This window comes from Oncorhynchus gorbuscha, linkage group LG16 (assembly GCF_021184085.1).
Source record: "Oncorhynchus gorbuscha isolate QuinsamMale2020 ecotype Even-year linkage group LG16, OgorEven_v1.0, whole genome shotgun sequence".
In the NCBI taxonomy this organism is placed as follows: domain Eukaryota; kingdom Metazoa; phylum Chordata; class Actinopteri; order Salmoniformes; family Salmonidae; genus Oncorhynchus; species Oncorhynchus gorbuscha.
This window is the reverse complement of record NC_060188.1, coordinates 46,673,430-46,692,525: the sequence shown is the minus strand read 5'-3', so window position 1 is coordinate 46,692,525 and position 19,096 is coordinate 46,673,430. Positions and strand designations below refer to the sequence as shown.

The 19,096-nt window shown below is 44.7% G+C and overlaps 1 protein-coding gene across 2 annotated transcripts in view; it reads right to left on the bottom strand.

Annotated features, from left to right (window-relative positions):
- Positions 1-19,096, bottom strand: part of LOC123999461 (transmembrane protein 132E-like) — a 387,132-nt gene that overhangs the window by 36,178 nt on the left and 331,858 nt on the right. For both annotated transcript variants that reach the window (XM_046305286.1, XM_046305285.1), the window contains exons 4-5: positions 7,977-8,169; positions 3,100-3,243 (exon numbers count right to left, since the gene is read on the bottom strand). In XM_046305286.1, coding sequence (XP_046161242.1) covers positions 3,100-3,243; positions 7,977-8,169 — 337 coding nt within the window. The remainder of the gene's footprint in view (positions 1-3,099; positions 3,244-7,976; positions 8,170-19,096) is intronic.

Genomic DNA, 19,096 nt, shown 5'->3' with positions numbered 1-19,096 from the left:
GGGCCTAATGAACACACCCCAGTTGTGTTACTGTTGCCCTGTATTTACCATTATGAAAACATACTTGAAGGTACAGTAAGATAATCAATAATCAATTATCTTTAATCGACAGAGGAGCACTTTGCGAAACGCATCCCGTTTCATTGCTTTATCTATTCATATATGATTTCTGGGCCAGCAAGCTCCAATTGACTGGATTAAGTCCTCATTGTGAAGCTATCAACATAAGACAACTTCTTCAAGACATCTCATATACAATACCACAGCAGACAGCAAGGAGACAATACTGAAGACAGTATACCACTGAGGTGTACTTATCTCATTGCCTCACAAAGCCTTTCTTATATAAGCCTGGTCACTGGCTGAAGGTGAATGTGTCACAATGGTGTGAGAGTGCAGAATGGAGGAAACTGAGGACTTGGCTGGGCAAGGGTTGGATGACCACTGGCGTGGAAGAGGGTGCTCTGCCGCCACGCGCGCACACACACACACAGCCCTGGGAGAAAGGATCAGCTGGGGGAGTCATGTCGTCTCCCGCTTGCTGACAAATCCCCAGCCCTCGCCTCCACTCGCCCAGCCTCCCCCTCTGCCTCCTGCCTTCTCCCCATACTGCCTCCTGTACTCGTGCACTCCTCCCACCCCAAACAACACAACATAAAACACCACAACAAACCCCAGTCTGAGCAGAGCACAGACGTATGGTTTAATAACAATCTTCCTGTGCTCTCTCTCACACAAAAACACCATCCACTGTACATTCAAATGGGATTGGGTTATCTACCAGCGCTGACATATATCGTGGCCTATTTATTTCAAAGGGGGAAGAAACAAACAAACAAAGAAATAAACGCCTCAGCACAGAGAAATAAATGCCTCAGCACAGAGAAATAAACGCCTCAGCACAGAGAAATAAACGCCTCAGCACAGAGAAATAAACGCCTCAGCACAGAGAAATAAACACCTCAGCACAGAGAAATAAACGCCTCAGCACAGAGAAATAAACGCCTCAGCACAGAGAAAGAAACACCTCAGCACAGAGAAATAAATGCCTCAGCACAGAGAAATAAACGCCTCAGCACAGAGAAATAAACGCCTCAGCACAGAGAAATAAACGCCTCAGCACAGAGAAATAAACGCCTCAGCACAGAGAAATAAACACCTCAGCACAGAGAAATAAACGCCTCAGTACAGAGAAATAAACACCTCAGCACAGAGAAATAAACGCCTCAGTACAGAGAAATAAACACCTCAGCACAGAGAAATAAACGCCTCAGTACAGAGAAATAAACGCCTCAGCACAGAGAAATAAACACCTCAGCACAGAGAAATAAACGCCTCAGTACAGAGAAATGAGCGCCGCGTAAAGTTTTCCAAAAGTCGAGTACAAAAACAGAATACCGGCAGGTTGGCGAATATCCAAAGCTTACAAAAACCACCCGCTTTGTTAAAAAAAAAAATCTGATAAATGTATCTGACGTCTACACATTTGCAATTCACAACCTATGTGCACATGGTGCGGCTTGGTTTATATAACAAGACGTTCTATATACGCTTTACTTATAGACCCATGCAGAGCCTATTGTTTTGAGTGTTCCACAGACTCACCAAGGCTACACAAACACAATAATAAAATATAAGAGAATAGAGTCATCTGATTAGAATAGATCTGCATTAAGAGTGCGGTGTATGAATAGTGGGAATAATGTGGCATCACGAAATGCAAGGGGAAGAGCACACAACCACACAAACTAAGTGGGTTGTCTTTGTGAACCTTTCGTTCGTATTCTGTGGAGTGTTGTATAGAACTGTCAGGACTCATGTACATCTCGGAGTGAAGGGCTCATCTTGCATTAGCTTCTAAAGTTCAATGGCAGGGGCAGTGAACCAAAGTCCACTCAATAACACTGCGCTAATGCAGCTCGTCTTAAAACCATTCTAAACCTTATCACATACAGATTAATGGCTAAAAGTAATGCTTTTTATTCATGCTCTGGCATATAGATCCTAGTATTATCACACATATGAAAGTCAGAATTAAGATTAGGGGCTGTCTGTATTCTGTCTGTGTTTTACAGCTGATGCTTTTTCCTCTATTTATTCCGAACGAATTTGCATTATAATTATGCACTCCCCTTTAAATAATCCCACATGATAATCTCAAATGAACAAAAATGCATAAATCCACATAAAAACAATTGCCTATAATTTTTCTCTACATCACATGTATAATTTTCTCACATGTCCTGTAAGGTGTCGTAGTGCTGTCATCAAACGCGCTCGGAGAGAATCAACAAATACATTTGGATTCAATTTCAGAGGTTGCAGCCTCCTTTATCCAACTCTTTCTACAACAAAATGGGATTTACCAACGCTGTTTATGGGGTTTGCTTCTTTAATCCACAAATGGGAGTTGATGTTGCATACCCCGGCTGTGGCTCCCAATGGGCTAGAGTTGTGTTTGTGACTCATCCCAGGACACTAGCAACGTCTCCTCACCTCCAGGTATCCTACTTGGCTAAGGTCAGGTCCCAAATGGCGCCCTATTCCCTATTGAGTGCACTACTTCAGGGCCCATAGGGCTCTGGTTAAAAGTTGTGCACTATATAGGGCATACGGATCCATTTGGGACACAGCCTAAGTGAATGGAAATGGATGGTAGGCCTTGCACCAGATAATGCAGCTAGAGTAAACTAAGGTCTGGAGAAACGGTGGCAACCAGACGAGGCATCCTTCAGAGCTATTCCTGTGCTTTGTAGCCTATTGATTTTGGTGTACCAGTAAGACTATGAACATCCATTGATTCATCTGTGGGGGGGTTCAAAAGCAACTGAGTCAAGAGCACAGAATTATGGACAGCCATATGAAGAGGTTTTGATGTTCGCATGATGGTATATCAAAGTGTGCTGCAGGCCCATTAGGGTGTGTACAAGTACGGTGGGATTCCATTTGGTAGCAGATGCATTACCAAGACAATATCATTCTTCGAGGGATAGGGTTGAGAAATGCCGGTAACATTCCCAAAAGTCCAAGGTATTCCAAAATCACAGTTGGGAAAGTTACTGGAATTGTGCAACCTAAGAGGGAACTACTGTACCTTACCTTCACAATGTCTTCGTTAGAGGACTTGCACTCTACGAAGGATGATACATCAGTCACGACTCCACTCATTTCAATGGAGACCACTTTCACGGGAATGGCCACGGTTCGGCCAGTCAGTATCGCAGTGTTAATGATTTCGGTGTCCTGTAGAGTTTAAAGGAGAGAGGGAACAAAGATGAAACAGTGTTACATAGTGTTTATTGCACATTTATTTCACTGAGTACTACCAATATGAACTTTTCAAAGAGGAAGTCCAAAGAGTTCTGCTGGAAGCCATTCTCAGTGGTCGGCTTGGTTTGATTTGAAATGGGCCACCCCTTTTTGATACATTTTCATCACACGAGGTATGTATTTTCAAAAGATACACTGTAGAGGTGTCCTCAAATGTTCCAATGAACACTTTGAAAAGAAGATGAAGTGAGACAAGATAAAACATTTTTAGAATGCACAAAGAGAATAATGAACATCAATCACTGTGCAGGACACAGTTGTATGTTTTCCCCTTCACGCTGCAACTGTACGTTAGGGGAAAAAAGGCAAGACATTCGCGTTGACAATGTATGCAAAATCATTTGAGTTGTGAAGTGAAACATTCATTCTTCATCAAGCGGATGGAAATATGAAAGAGGAGTGAAACGCCAAAGGAAATGATCTTTTCATAGCCCTGCAAAACATTATGTCGTCGTCAAAACCTTTATGTCTCATAATCTTGGTAATATTTAGAGAATCTGCGTTATCATCTTATTTGCACTAAGGCGGCAAACAGTCTCGGGTCACTAATAGATGCCTGAAATCACAATGCTGGGGAATATACACTGAGTACACGAAATATTAAGAACACCTACTCTTTCTATGAGATAGACTGACCAGGTGGATCCTTATTGATGTCACTTGTTAAATCCACTTCAATCAGTGTAGATGAAGGGGACGAGACAGGTTAAAGAAGGACTTGTAAACCTTGAGATATTTGAGACATGGATTGTGTATGTGTGCCATTCAGAGGGTAAATGGGCAAGACAAAAAATGTAAGTGCCTTTGAACGGGGAATGGTAGTAGGTGCCAGGCGCACCGGTTTGTGTCAAGAATGGTCCAGCACCTAAAAGACATCCAGCCAACTTAACACAACTGTGGAAAACATTGGAGTCAACATGGGCCAGCATCCCTGTGGAATGCTTTCGACACCTTGTAGTGTCCATGCTCTGCTGAATTGAGGCTGTTCTGGGAAGAGGTGGGGAACTCAATATTAGGAAGGTGTCCATAATGTTTAGTATATTCAGTGTAAACTGACTTGAGAACTGATTATAAACAGAGCCAAGACCATCAGCAGATGTACACTTATTTTATGACTCCAGTGATATAGAAACAGCCAATTAAAATGCACACTGAGTCTTCAATTGGACGACTTTGAATTCATTATTTTGGCGGAATGAATGTGAGCTGTGCGGGGGTAATGAGTTAGGCTCTAATTTGTGTCCCTCGTTACCCTCTAGAGAAAACACAAATCATGTAAATGTGCCTTTGATTTCAATCAAAACACTATATTTAAATATCTGTTTTGTATCAAGCCTCAGAGGCAAAACAGTATTACTTAATGTGGTGTAATAAAAAAAATGGCAGCATATAAAATGCTAGTTATGTTGCACGGTCAGGTCCTGCCCAAATCAAATTAGCTGGTGCACTATTTGAACATTGATGCCATTCTACCTGCTGACACATTTATTCATAATTCAATGTTTGCCAGACAATTATTCAGTGAGGAGAATGTGTATACCTAGCCTCCCAGTTTCTTGCTAAAGAACAGCCACTCAGACGTAGACAAATGAAGGGATGGAGAAAATAGAGCCCAATAACTATTTTTCCTCACAACAAACCGCAACCTTATAGTAACAAGACGCCCCGTCCTCCATCATGTTTCTCATTTTCATGTGTCAAATGGTATTCTGCTGCATGGCTAATGTAAAAAATGTAAATAGGGGCCTGAGTATTTGCGGTGGCGGGTAGCGGTAGCTGCAGTGTCCGGTGTAATGAGTGAGAGTGTATCATGAACACAGTAAGGGGAGAGCTATCAATAACATGCAGGAGGCCATTTCAAAGTCATTAAACATTTTATAGCCCGCGAAACACCAAGGGTAACGCATTTAGACACATGAAGAAAACTGTCAGCTAGTGTACACACAATACATGACTACTCCAAATCAAATAAACGAGACTGAGACAACTCTATCAGTTCAATACACGGCGGAAATGAAAAATGCATTATACTGCTACTGTAACATTGACTAGTATCGACTACTAGTTTAGCTTTGTTCATGTGAGCATTGTTGTTTTAGATTCATTCAATTAAAGAAGCAGGGTCCATTTGAAACCAAGTAACCAAATGACAAGCAATGAGAGAGCGAATTAAGGTTGGCAGCCCTCAGTTGTTGAGTTTTGACGAAGCCGATTAGCAAGCGAAACTCATCAAATCCTCTGCTGCTTTCTGAGCCCTAGCTCCTACTCCTCATGTAAATGATCAAAATGCAACGTCAGATGTGCCAGACATGTGGTGTGTGTGTGTGTGTGTGTGTGTGTATGTGTGTGTGTGTGTGTGTGTGTGTGTGTGTGTGTGTGTGTGTGTGTGTGTGTGTGTGTGTGTGTGTGTGTGTGTGTGTGTGTGTGTGTGTGTGTGTGTGTGTGTGTGTGTGTGTGTGTGTGTGTGTGTGTGTGTCATGCGACTTTTTGCCATAGGGGCCTCGGCAAAGACGCTGTCATGTTTTATTTATCATCTGTTCGCTACTGCGGCAGCATGGCGCAGTGGTGGAGCCAACAACACAGTACCCCCGCTATATTCCCCTCCCTCCTCTCCTTTGCGCCCTCATCCCCCTCTCCTGCTCTCTCCACCTCCCCATCCCCCGTTTATGAGAAGCCCCTGAGAGGGCTCTTTGGCGCGGGGTGCTAATTGCGCCGAGAATGTGGCAGCCAGGGGGACCTGGCTGGGGCCCTGACAGGACAAAAGTGATGGAGCCCGGCCTGATTTAACCACATTATCCTGGAAGATGCACTCTGCACTGTAAATTCACCCGCTTCCTTCCCTCCTCCTCCTCCCTCCCCAGCTACTGTCTCCCCACTCCCCTCCTCCCCAGTATTAGTGGCTCAGCTCTGCCTGACATTGACTGTGCTTAGCAAAGCTTTTACTTCCTGGAAAAAAATGTTTTTCTTCTCTAGTTATTTTTCTCCACCACTCCCTCTCTCGTTCATGCTAGAAATAAATCAGAGAGGATATTAATTTTGCGAGCTTGGCGTGCCATGTTCTTCTCAGTCCAGAGCCTGCATTTGCATTTTGTTACTCAAGATACAAAATGCATCTTGTGTGTTTTTCCGGATTGCCTCATTCTGCTGTCTCCCAAATCCATGCAGAAAAAAATATTAATGTGAGCATTCGGGTTTCTAACAAGCTAGCAGAGGATGTGTGCAGTGGTAAAGACAACGTGCAGAGCCTCTTGTCGCTACTATTACTGTTACAATAATTTCACACAAAGAGACCTGGGATTATGTGGCATTGGATTCTGCTTGAGTCCCAAATGGTATGCTATTCCTTGTAGTGCACTACCTTTGACCAGAGCTCTATGGGAATATGGTGCTATTTGGGACACAAACTTGGTCTTTCCTCTGTAGTACATGAATGAGAAACAGTGAAACACAGCAACTGAAATTGCATGAAATGGCACAGGTTTCTAGCCTGACGACTCACACTAAATTCTTCCGCTGCTCTGTCATTCACTACATTCTTTAGTCTTAGACTGCAATCATTGAAGTCGTTTGTGGTGACGAGGGGCATTGTACAAAACAAATTAATCAGCGAATGGATGGTCTCTAACCAGTACCAAAGCCAATGACGAATTTTCAACCTTCCGCTTTATCACGTTTGTAATGGCTCTGGCCCAACCCACTGATTTCTGGACCAATCAGATGGCCCTGAATGTGTTCACATTCCGTGAAGGAGAGGTACTCAGATCCAGACTCATTGCGGAGAATAAACTAACATCCGGGGGCGTGGCGAAGCGTTTGGCCAGAGCAAGGAGTCTGGGTAGCCAGGCAAGCAGGTTGCCTCAGCTTTTGCTATTTTTTGCGATTCCTCATGCGTTGGCCTTCCGTGACTCTGGCTCCTTTCAGCTGAACTCCTATCTTCATCACTCTGCCTGACCTCTCTAATAAAGCCCTTGAAGCACACCGTCATGTTTCGTGAATAGAGAGAGGTTTTCTTCCTCCTCGCTTAATAACCTCTGTAGTCGAGTGTGTAAAAAAAGTGTCTTCAGCACCTGGGCACTTACTTCTCTGCAACTTTTGGCATTTTAAACCTATATAAATATATGCGGGGCTGAGAGAGCTAAGTATCGCTTTAACATTTGCCCAAGCAGCTGAATTTTAATAGCCTAATAATGAAGTCTCTCTCCCTGAGACTTTTCACAGGCTCCCTTCACCAAATAAAGGGAGGTGAAACCACACAGGAGGCGACTTGACCTTTCAGGACTGGCCCTCTGCCTTCCTATTACTTGATTAATGTCCCTCATTTCCACAAGCGGTGTTTACGGCTTACTAATTGCCCCTTTTCATGAGATAGGAGTGGAGGCGCCAGACAGACTCTTCGCATGGTGTGCCATTACTAGGTGGCCTGCTCTTAGCAGGTGAAATGAGCATTGAGCAAGTGAAAGAGAACCTCAAGTGTTGATAAGCATGCTTACCTATGACAATGGGGATCGAAGGTCCTTTAATGAGTGGCTAACTTATTTTCTTGCATGAGAGATCTGAATTGAACAGTGGCAAATGTTACAATAGACAGATTCAACTGATATGAAAATTATTATAGCATACTGTATGTGATGTCACAGGTTACTCACCATGGAGAGTGGGATGATAGCCTGAATGTCCTTCTGCACCACGGTCAACTCAGTCACCACCTTCTCCGAGTCCGGAGGCGGGTTCTGTCCCCGGTAGTCGATGTTCCAGTTGATCCTCCTGGTGACTGATTGGCTGGTGAAGTTCTCCATCTCAAAGTCCAGTTGCATCACCTCAATATTGGCCAGCGCATCCCTGTGGGGCGGGGAATGGAATAATTGAGCGATTATAGCGTAAATACGTCAATTACAGCAACATGTTACCAAAAACACAGCAGGAGCCAGCACCAAATCCAGCCATTTAATTCATTTACAAGGGGCTTAATGGGGTTCAGGGCTGCATTTGAACAGTAAATACGCTAATGAGTAGGCTATCAGCGTAAACAGATGTTCTGTCAAGTATAAGGCATTATTTATCGAAACAATCAGAAAATGAAACAATTAGGCTGCTGCTTGTGCCCATCTGTTGTTTTGGAATAACCGATGAGGTCCAGAAATGTGGCATTCCTATCGACTTTTAGGAGCTACCCGACCATGCATGAGATCTCCATGCACATGCGGTGGCATGTGTGTCAGAGTTTTTTTATGTTTGAGGGTGTTTATCAAAAGATATGAACATTAACAGCAGTGCGTCAACATGGTTCTAAAAACTGTCAAATGAAGGAGGCATGAAGGCCTTCACAATGTAAGCCTCAGGTGAGTCATCACTTAAATGAATGTGACTGAACTCTGGAAACTCCAGAAGTGAGTTGAACTTCTTTCAAGGTGATCGATGAGCCTTTAATAAGCTAAGCTTTGATAGAGACTATACGGTCGAAATGTGACAGTTATTTTATAAAAGAGCCCCATGACAAGACATTACAACTGTCTCATTGGGTGTCGATGAAGCGAAATCTGTTCATGACATTTCTATGAACATCATAACCTTTACATAACATTTCCATTATCATTACCGTGGCCCATATATATGCATAAGTACCAGCAGGTTATGGCTAGCACACATACAGTAGAGTGGTCAAATATACGATGTGAACATTCCCTCCTTCACGTTCTGACCATAGTTCTTTTATTATGTCTTTGTTTTAGTATTGTCAGGGCATGAGTTGGGTGGGTTGTCTATGTTAGTTTTTCTAAGATTTGCTATTTCTGTGTTTGGCCTGGTATGGTTCTCAATCAGAGGCAGCTGTCAATCGTTGTCCCTGATTGAGAACCATATTTAGGTAGTTGTTTTCTATTGTGTTTCGTGGGTGATTATCTTCCGTGTTAGTGTTTGTTTCCACACGGGACCATTTAGTTTGTTTCACTTTGTTATTTGATATTTTTGTAGCGTTCAGTTTGTCTTATTAAAATGGACACTTACCACGCTGCAAATTGGTCCGACCTCTCTTACTCCTCATCAGAGGAAGATAATATAATAATATATGCCATTTAGCAGATGCTTTTATCCAAAGCGACTTACAGTCATGTGTGCATACATTCTACGTATGGGTGGTCCCGGGAATCGAACCCACTACCCTGGTGTTACAAGCGCCATGCTCTACCAACTGAGCTACAGAGATGACAAACGTTACACCTCCTTCCATTTCAAACATCCATTACATTAACCACATGTACAGTAAACAAACTGTGTACTTGAACAAGCGTTAGTTTCGCCATGGCAAAGATTACCATTTATCTTTTCACCCGGTTTCATTCCATATATTTAATATGTACTAAAACATTCAATAAATTCTGCTTTATTTATCTTCTTGTAAGATGATATAAAACTATTGTATCAACTGTGGAATGACTATACCAGCAGACCAACATACTATATATGTTTAATATACCACCTTTACTATTGCTCCAATTTGCGAAACCATCACATTTAAAAGACACATTCTGCACCGAGCAGAAGTATAGGCCCTACAGTAGGTTCCCGGTTTACAAGACCATTACAGCCAACCTTGACCTGGATCTGAAATTAACCATCCCTCCACAGAGAGAAGGTAAGTCTGTTATTCAAAGGGAAAATGGCAGCATTGTAATGGAATTGGGGAGCCAAGTCCCTATCTGCAGTACAGCACTCCTCATAAAGGGCCTTACTGGAAACAGCATGATGAGAGCTGACAGCCTAAATAAGTTCTGCCTGTTTGTCTCAACATCACACACAGAATATTCTACTCCTTTATCCGTGACACTCCTTGCGAAACAGGTAGCTTGGCAAAACGACGCTTGACAACTAGAACTGAGAAAACCAGACACCCGAATCGTTCATGTAGGGAATGAGAGTTACACAGGTGGAAATTGAGTAAATGCGCTTTAGGGATATGTTGTGTGGGTGACGTGTCTTCTTGAAATGGAAGGCCTTGTTAACAACGCCCTTTCCATGCGTCCTGGTGAGCTGCATGAGCTGCGTTATTGTGGGCCATCAGTATTAATCAACCTGAATGACCTCTAGGTTACACCAAGATCATTTTCGAGTTCCGTATCTCACATGGTTCTCGGTTAGAGTAAATTAAAATCAGCCCTGTTGGATGTGTCCACTGAATTGCAAGAAACTGTGCTTGTGTCTTATTTTCTTGAGCATGCCAAGGGGAGAGATATGCCTTGCTACTGTAGCTATCACAGCACAGCTCTCGGTAGCAGAGGATTGCTAAAGGGCTGCGACAGTGATTCACATGGCTGGAGCTATTACTTCAACACTTCACCCCATGCGCCGGGAATATTCAGCTCCCAGACCTGGGTTAAAAACCTTCAACTAGCCTACAGTTGAGGCTCTCTCTTTGTTCTTCTAAGAGTTTGTACAGATATTACATAGCCCCACCAATTTTCAGCCCCACCTTTCTAGCTTGGGGGGGATGCCTGTTTGGCATTTTATTTTAGCATTCATAAGTGTTACATATCAGGTTGCAAACAATGTAAAAAAATATATATATATAAAACATGGTCTCTTTTTTGTTTTCTTGAGTAAGGCAGCTCCAAAATGCAGGTGGGGCAGCCAGTGGAATATACAGAGCGTAGGGATTAGTTATGTTCTTTAGTGATTGGCTCAGTGTTCTGTCACTCATGGGGACACTATGTCACCGGAATATCTAAGGGTAGAGCTTGAAAATTTCAAGCCCTTTGGTGCTGCCGAATAGTTACATTAGAAGTCTTTTGCACCGAGCAAAGTGCCCATCCAATAAGGCTAAAAGGTCATTGGCCACAGATACAATTAAGTCAAATCATGTTATATACAGTGCCTTGCGAATGTAATCGGCCCCCTTGAACTTTGCGACCTTTTGCCACATTTCAGGCTTCAAACATAAAGATATAAAACTGTATTTTTTGCGAAGAATCAACAACAAGTGGGACACAATCATGAAGTGGAACGACATTTATTGGATATTTCAAACTTTTTTAACAAATCAAAAACTGAAAAATTATTCAGCCCCCTTAAGTTAATACTTTGTAGCGCCACCTTTTGCTGCGATTACATTTACATTTACATTTAAGTCATTTAGCAGACGCTCTTATCCAGAGCGACTTACAAATTGGTGCATTCACCTTATGACATCCAGTGGGACAGTCACTTAACAATAGTGCATCTAAAACTTAGGGGGGGTGGGGTGAGAGGGATTACTTAACCTATCCTAGGTATTCCTTAAAGAGGTGGGGTTTCAGGTGTCTCCGGAAGGTGGTGATTGACTCCGCTGTCCTGGCGTCGTGAGGGAGTTTGTTCCACCATTGGGGGGCCAGGGCAGCGAACAGTTTTGACTGGGCTGAGCGGGAGCTGTACTTCCTCAGTGGTAGGGAGGCGAGCAGGCCAGAGGTGGATGAACGCAGTGCCCTTGTTTGGGTGTAGGGCCTGATCAGAGCCTGGAGGTACTGAGGTGCCGTTCCCCTCACAGCTCCGTAGGCAAGCACCATGGTCTTGTAGCGGATGCGAGCTTCAACTGGAAGCCAGTGGAGAGAACGGAGGAGCGGGGTGACGTGAGAGAACTTGGGAAGGTTGAACACCAGACGGGCTGCGGCGTTCTGGATGAGTTGAAGGGGTTTAATGGCACAGGCAGGGAGCCCAGCCAACAGCGAGTTGCAGTAATCCAGACGGGAGATGACAAGTGCCTGGATTAGGACCTGCGCCGCTTCCTGTGTGAGGCAGGGTCGTACTCTGCGGATGTTGTAGAGCATGAACCTACAGGAACGGGCCACCGCCTTGATGTTAGTTGAGAACGACAGGGTGTTGTCCAGGATCACGCCAATTCTTGGCGCTCTGGGAGGAGGACACAATGGAGTTGTCAACCGTATGGCGAGATCATGGAACGGGCAGTCCTTCCCGGGAGGAAGAGCAGCTCCGTCTTGCCGAGGTTCAGCTTGAGGTGGTGATCCGTCATCCACACTGATATGTCTGCCAGACATGCAGAGATGCGACCTGGTCATCAGAAGGGGAAAGGAGAAGATTAATTGTGTGTCGTCTGCATAGCAATGATAAGAGAGACCATGTGAGGTTATGACAGAGCCAAGTGACTTGGTGTATAGCGAGAATAGGAGAGGGCCAAGAACAGAGCCCTGGGGGACACCAGTGGTGAGAGCGCGTGGTGAGGAGACAGATTCTCGCCACGCCACCTGGTAGGAGCGACCTGTCAGGTAGGACGCAATCCAAGCGTGGGCCGCGCCGAGATGCCCAACTCGGAGAGGGTGGAGAGGAGGATCTGATGGTTCACAGTATCGAAGGCAGCCGATAGATCTAGAAGGATGAGAGCAGAGGAGAGAGAGTTAGCTTTAGCAGTGCGGAGCGCCTCCGTGATACAGAGGAGAGCAGTCTCAGTTGAATGACTAGTCTTGAAACCTGACTGATTTGGATCAAGAAGGTCATTCAGAGAGAGATAGCGGGAGAGCTGGCCAAGGACAGCACGTTCAAGAGTTTTGGAGAGAAAAGAAAGAAGGGATACTGGTCTGTAATTGTTGACATCGGAGGGATCGAAGGTTTTTTAAGAAGGGGTGCAACTCTCGCTCTCTTGAAGACGGAAGGGACGTAGCCAACGGTCAGGGATGAGTTGATGAGCGAGGTGAGGTAAGGGAGAAGGTCTCCGGAAATGGTCTGGAGAAGAGAGGAGGGGATAGGGTCAAGCGGGCAGGTTGTTGGGCGGCCGGCCGTCACTTAAAGACGCGAGATTTCATCTGGAGAGAGAGGGGAGAAAGAGGTCAGAGCACAGGGTAGGGCAGTGTGAGCAGAACCAGCAGTGTCGTTTGACTTAGCAAACGAGGATCGGATGTCGTCGACCTTCTTTTCAAAATGGTTGACCATCTGCAGAGAGGGAGGAGGGGGGGGGGGCGGAGGATTCAGGAGAGAGGAGAAGGTGGCAAAGAGCTTCCTAGGGTTAGAGGCAGCAGCTTGGAATTTAGCGTGGTAGAAAGTGGCTTTAGCAGCAGAGACAGAGGAGGAAAATGTAGAGAGGAGGGAGTGAAAGGATGCCAGGTCCGCAGGGAGGCGAGTTTTCCTCCATTTCCGCTCGGCTGCCCGGAGCCCTGTTCTGTGAGCTTTGAGTCATCGAGCCACGGAGCGGGAGGGAGGACCGAGCCGGCCTGGAGGATAGGGGACATAGAGAGTCAAGGGATGCAGAGAGGGAGGAGAGGAGGGTTGAGGAGGCAGAATCAGATTACAGCTGTAAGTCGCTTGGGGTATGTCTATCAGTTTTGCACATCGAGAGACTGACATTTTTTTCCCATTCCTCCTTGCAAAACAGCTCGAGCTCAGTGGGGTTGGATGGAGAGCATTTGTGAACAGCAGTTTTCAGTTCTTTCCACAGATTCTCGATTGGATTCCCCAATCCTTGGGGTTGCGACAATGGCGGCGGATAGATTCAGAAATAGAGGGTCCAGATTGTCAAGTCCAGCTGATTTGTACGGGTCCAGGTTTTGCAGCTCTTTCAGAACATCTGCTATCTGGATTTGGGTAAAGGAGAAGCTGGAGAGGCTTGGGCGAGTAGCTGTGGGAGGGGGGGGAGCTGTTGGCTGAGGTTGGAGTAGCCAGGAGGAAGGCATGGCCAGCCGTTGAGAAATGCTTGTTGAAGTTTTCGATAATCATGGATTTATCGGTGGTGACCGTGTTACCTAGCCTCAGTGCAGTGGGCATCTTGGAGGAGGTGCTCTTGTTCTCCATGGACTTTACAGTGTTCCAGAACTTTTTGGAGTTAGAGCTACAGGATGCAAATTTCTGCCTGAAGAAGCTGGCCTTTGCTTTCCTGACTGACTGCATGTATTGGTTCCTGACTTCCCTGAATAGTTGCATATCGCGGGGACTATTCGATGCTATTGCAGTCTGCCACAGGATGTTTTTGTGCTGGTCGAGGGCAGTCAGGTCTGGAGTGAACCAAGGGCTATATCTGTTATTAGTTCTGCATTTTTTGAAAAAATGGTGAGGAAGTTACTTTTAAAGAATGACCAGGAATTTTCAACTAACAGGATGAGGTCAATATCCTTCCAGGATACCCAGGCCAGGTCGATTAGAAAGGCCTACTCGCAGAAGTGTTTTAGAGAGCGTTTGACAGTGATGAGGGGCGGACGTTTGACTGCGGAACTGTAGCGGATACAGGCAATGAGGCAGTGATCGCTGAGATCCTGGTTGAAGACAGCGGAGGTGTATTTGGAGGGCCAGTTGGTCAGGATGACGTTGTTTACAGATTTAGGGTTGTACCTGGTGGGTTCCTTGATGATTTGTGTGAGATTGAGGGCATCTAGCTTAGATTGTAGGACTGCAGGGGTGTTAAGCATATCCCAGTTTAGGTCACCTAACAGAACAAACTCTGAAGCTAGATGGGGGACAATCAATTCACAAAAAGTGTCCAGGGCACAGCTGGGAGCTGAGGGGGGTCGGTAGCAGGCGGCAACAGTGAGAGACTTATTTCTGGAGAGAGTCATTTTTAAAATTAGTAGTTCAAACTGTTTGGGTATGGACCTGGAATGTATGACATTACTTTGCAGGCTATCTCTGCAGTAGACTGCAACTCCTCCCCCCTTTGGCAGTTCTATCTTGAATGTTATAGTTGGGTATGGAATTCTCAGAATTTTTGGTGGACTTCCTAAGCAAGGATTCAGACACGGCGAGGACATCAGAATTAGCAGTGTGCTAAAGCAGTGAGTAAAACAAACTTAGGGAGGAGGCTTCTGATGTTGACATGCATGAAACCAAGGCTTTTTCGATCACAGAAGTCAACAAATGAGGGTGCCTGGGGACATGCAGGGCCTGGGTTTTTCTAGAGCTCCGACCTGAAGATCACTGACGTCATCATGATTCAACTTTGTCCCCCCCCCCCCCCCCCGAGTTCCCAGCTGTCTTGAATGCACCATAAATCCAGAGAATGCCTGACTTTGATGACAAAGAATGGCAAAAAAATTGCCCACGTAGGACCGCCATGCCACCTTCCTGTTCAAGTGAATACAGCACAACAAGGGGAGTCCAAAAATGTATTGTATACTGCTGCATAACTTACGTAATATGCCTGGGAGATATGTATACTGTAGCTAAGAAAGTAATACTAAGTGTATGTTATGTTGTGTAATAAGCTGTTAGAGCCAATGTGCCTCACCCTAATTTTGCCTACTGTTCTGACTTGGTGGTGCACATGTAGCCAAAAGCCTGTTTTAGAGAAATATAATCATTGAATATTGTAAAAGCTTGCATTGTCTGCTTATAAGCCCCGTTTATTTATCCTACGGTTCTGACTTGGTGTACATGGAGAATACTGTAAGAACGGCCCATGTTATGAATTCTGTCTCTGTACATTTCAAAAGTGCTGAACAAATAGTTATATTGACTATGTCCGTCCTATCTTGCTCATTAATGTCCTAATCGAAATTACGGAATGCCTCTTATCCACTCATCGTCCCCTTATGCCGTAGTTTGCACATCTAAATTGTCAGTAGAAACCACATTTGTTTAAGCAAGTTAGCCATATCAGCTATGTTTTTTAAAAGGCTGTAAATGAGGATGAATGAACTGTTTCGCTGCCAGACAAGGCTCCGCTGATAGCCAGGTGTAGCAGTGGTAAGGTGATGGGACTGCTGTTGTTGGGACTCTGCTGTTGGGATAGCTTTATGTAGGATCTAACCGTGTGTGGGACCTGTTGGTCACCGTTATAGTGCAATGAATGTATTGTTTAGTGATGTGTTGTGTAGTGGGTTTGCCTCTCCAACATTTACATGCTAAAATCGCTACTGCATAACCCTATAGACTAGACAAAGACAAATGTGGCAGTCAAAAGATGTATTCAAGATGGCTCCGGAGAGGATGGATGCCGTTCTATTGGCTCTTAACCAACTGTGCTATTTTTTTTCAAATTATTTGTAACTTATTATGTACATTGCTAGCACAGACTGGAATATGTTCCGGAATTCTTCCCGATGGCATTGAGGAGTACACCACAACAGTCACTGGTTTCATCAATAAGTGCATCGATGACGTCGTCACCAAGTGACTGTACGTACATATTCCAATCAGAATCCATGGATTACAAGCAACATTCGCACTCAACTAAAGGGTAGAGCTGCTGCTATCAAGGAGCGGGACTCTAACCCGGAAGTGTATAAGAAATCCCAGAATGCCCTCCGACAAACCATCAAACAGGCAAAGTGTCAATACAGGACAAAGACCAAACCGTACGGTTGTCAGATGTGGCAGGGCTTGCAAACTATTAAAGACTACAAAGGGAAGCACAGCCGAGAGCTGCCCAGTGACACAAGCCTACCAGATGAGCTAAATAACTGATATGCTCGCTTCGAGGCAAGAACACTGGAACATACATGAGAGCATCAGCTGTTCCGGACGACTGTGAGTAAGACCTTTAAACAAGTCAACATTCACAAGGCCGCAGGGCCAGACGGATTACCAGGACATGTACTCTGAGCATGCGCTGCCCAACTAGCAAGTGTCTTCACTGAAATGTTCAACCTCTCCCTGTCTGAGTCTGTAATACCAAAATGTTTCAAGCAGACCACCATAGTACCTGTACCCAAGACACTATGGTAACCTGCCTAAATGACTACCGACCAGCAGCACTCACAACTGTAGCCATGAAATGCTTTGAAAGGCTGGAAATGGCTCACATCAACACAATTATCTCAGAAACTCTAGACCCACTCCAATTTGAATACCACCCCAACAGATCTAGAGATGATGCAATCTCTATTGTACTCCACACTGCTCTTTCACACCTGGACAAAACGAACACCTATGTGAGAATGCTATTCATTGACTACAGCTCAGCATAGAATACCATAGTGCCTGCAAAGCTCATCACTAAGCTAAGGACCCTGGGACAAAACATCTCCCTCTGCAACTGGATCCTGGACTTCCTGACGGGCCGCCCCCAGGTGGTAAGGGTAGGTAACAACACATCTGCAAAGCTGATCCTCAACACGGGGGCCCCTCAGGGGTGCATGCTCAGTCTCCTACTGTTCTCCCTGTTCACTCATGACTGCACGGCCAGGCATGACTCCAACACTATCATTAAGTTTGCCAATGACACAACAGTGGTAGGCCTGATCACCAATAACGATGAGACAACCTATAGGGAGAAGGTCAGAGACCTGACCATGTGGTGCAGGGACAACAACCTCTCCCTCAACGTGATCAAGAGAAAGGAGATGATTGTGGACTACGGGAAAAGGAGGACCGAGTACATCCCAATTTTCATCGATCGGGCTGTAGTGGAGCAGGTTGAAGGAGAGGAGTTCCTTGGCGTCCACATCACCTACAAACTAACTTTGTCCAAGCACACCAAGAAAGTTGTGAAGGCACAACAAAACCTATTCCCCCTCAGGAGACTGAAAATATTTGTCATGGGTCCTCAGATCCTCAAAAGGTTTAACAGCTGCATCATCGAGAGCATTCTGACGGATTGCATCACTGCCTGGTAATGGCAACTGCTCGGCCTCCAACCGCAAGGCACTACAGAGGGTAGTGCATATGGCCCAGTACATCACCGGGGCCAAGCTTCCTGCCATCCATGACCTCTATACCAGGCGATGTCAGAGGAAGGCCCTAAAAATGGCCAAAGACTCCAGCCACCTTAGTCTTAGACTATCCTGTCTGCTACCACACGGCAAGCGGTACCAGAGCACCAAGTCTCGGTCCAAGAGGCTTCTAAAACTGCTTCTACCCCCAAGCCATAAGACTCCTGAACTTCTAATCAAATGGCTACCCAGACAATTTACATTACTCTCTGTTATTTTCAATGCATAGTCACTTTAATAACCCTACCTGCATGTACATATTACCTCAAATTACCTCTACCTGTATAAAGCCCCACTACTGATATTTACTGCTGTTCTTTAATCATTTGTTATTCTTATCTCTTACTTTTTTTGTATTTTCTTAAAACTGCATTGTTGGTTAAGGGCTTGAAAGTAAGCATTTCACTGTAAGGTCTACCCATGTTGTAATCGGTACATGTGACAAATAACATTTGATTTGATTTGAGTTTGATTAGTCAGAGAGTGCCTCTCCACAATTGTTCCTTTGAATCAATAGTGACAATTATAAGTCAAGAGCAACATCCGTGAGAGCATGCCAACTCTACCCTGTTGATTGCTTTACCCTTTGTTTAAAATTGAATTATTCAACGTGTTAACCGAGAATCAATTTCCATCAAATCTGATTTTCCTTTCGTCCCCACGGGGATATGGTAGGACACAGCATTTACAAAATGAATACTGCCATAATTAGGAAGCCATTTGCAAAAATCGATAGCCTAGTACAATGCATAATAAGAGGTGAGGGAGGATCCAGACAACAAGAAAGCATTAAGCAGTGGTGTGCTGGGGCTAAGTGTAAATGGGCCAGTGCTTAGAATAACTTCAGGGATGATTAAGCAGCAATCCAAAGAAACTTTGGGGGGCAAAATAAGGCCAAACAACAAAGATTGTTAATTGGATCAATTGTGTCACCACATTCAAAAGAGCCAACCTTGTCCCCTTCGGACTATTTTGTGATGACTTGCAGATCAACCGAACACAAGTGTTGAAACATTATTTATACTCAGTGGTAGGATGCGTAATGATCTTTGAAAAAAAGACAAGTGAGATACTGGTATTTATTTATTCTTATTTAACTAGGGAAGTCAGTTAAGAACAAATTCTTACTTACAATGACAGCCTACCCC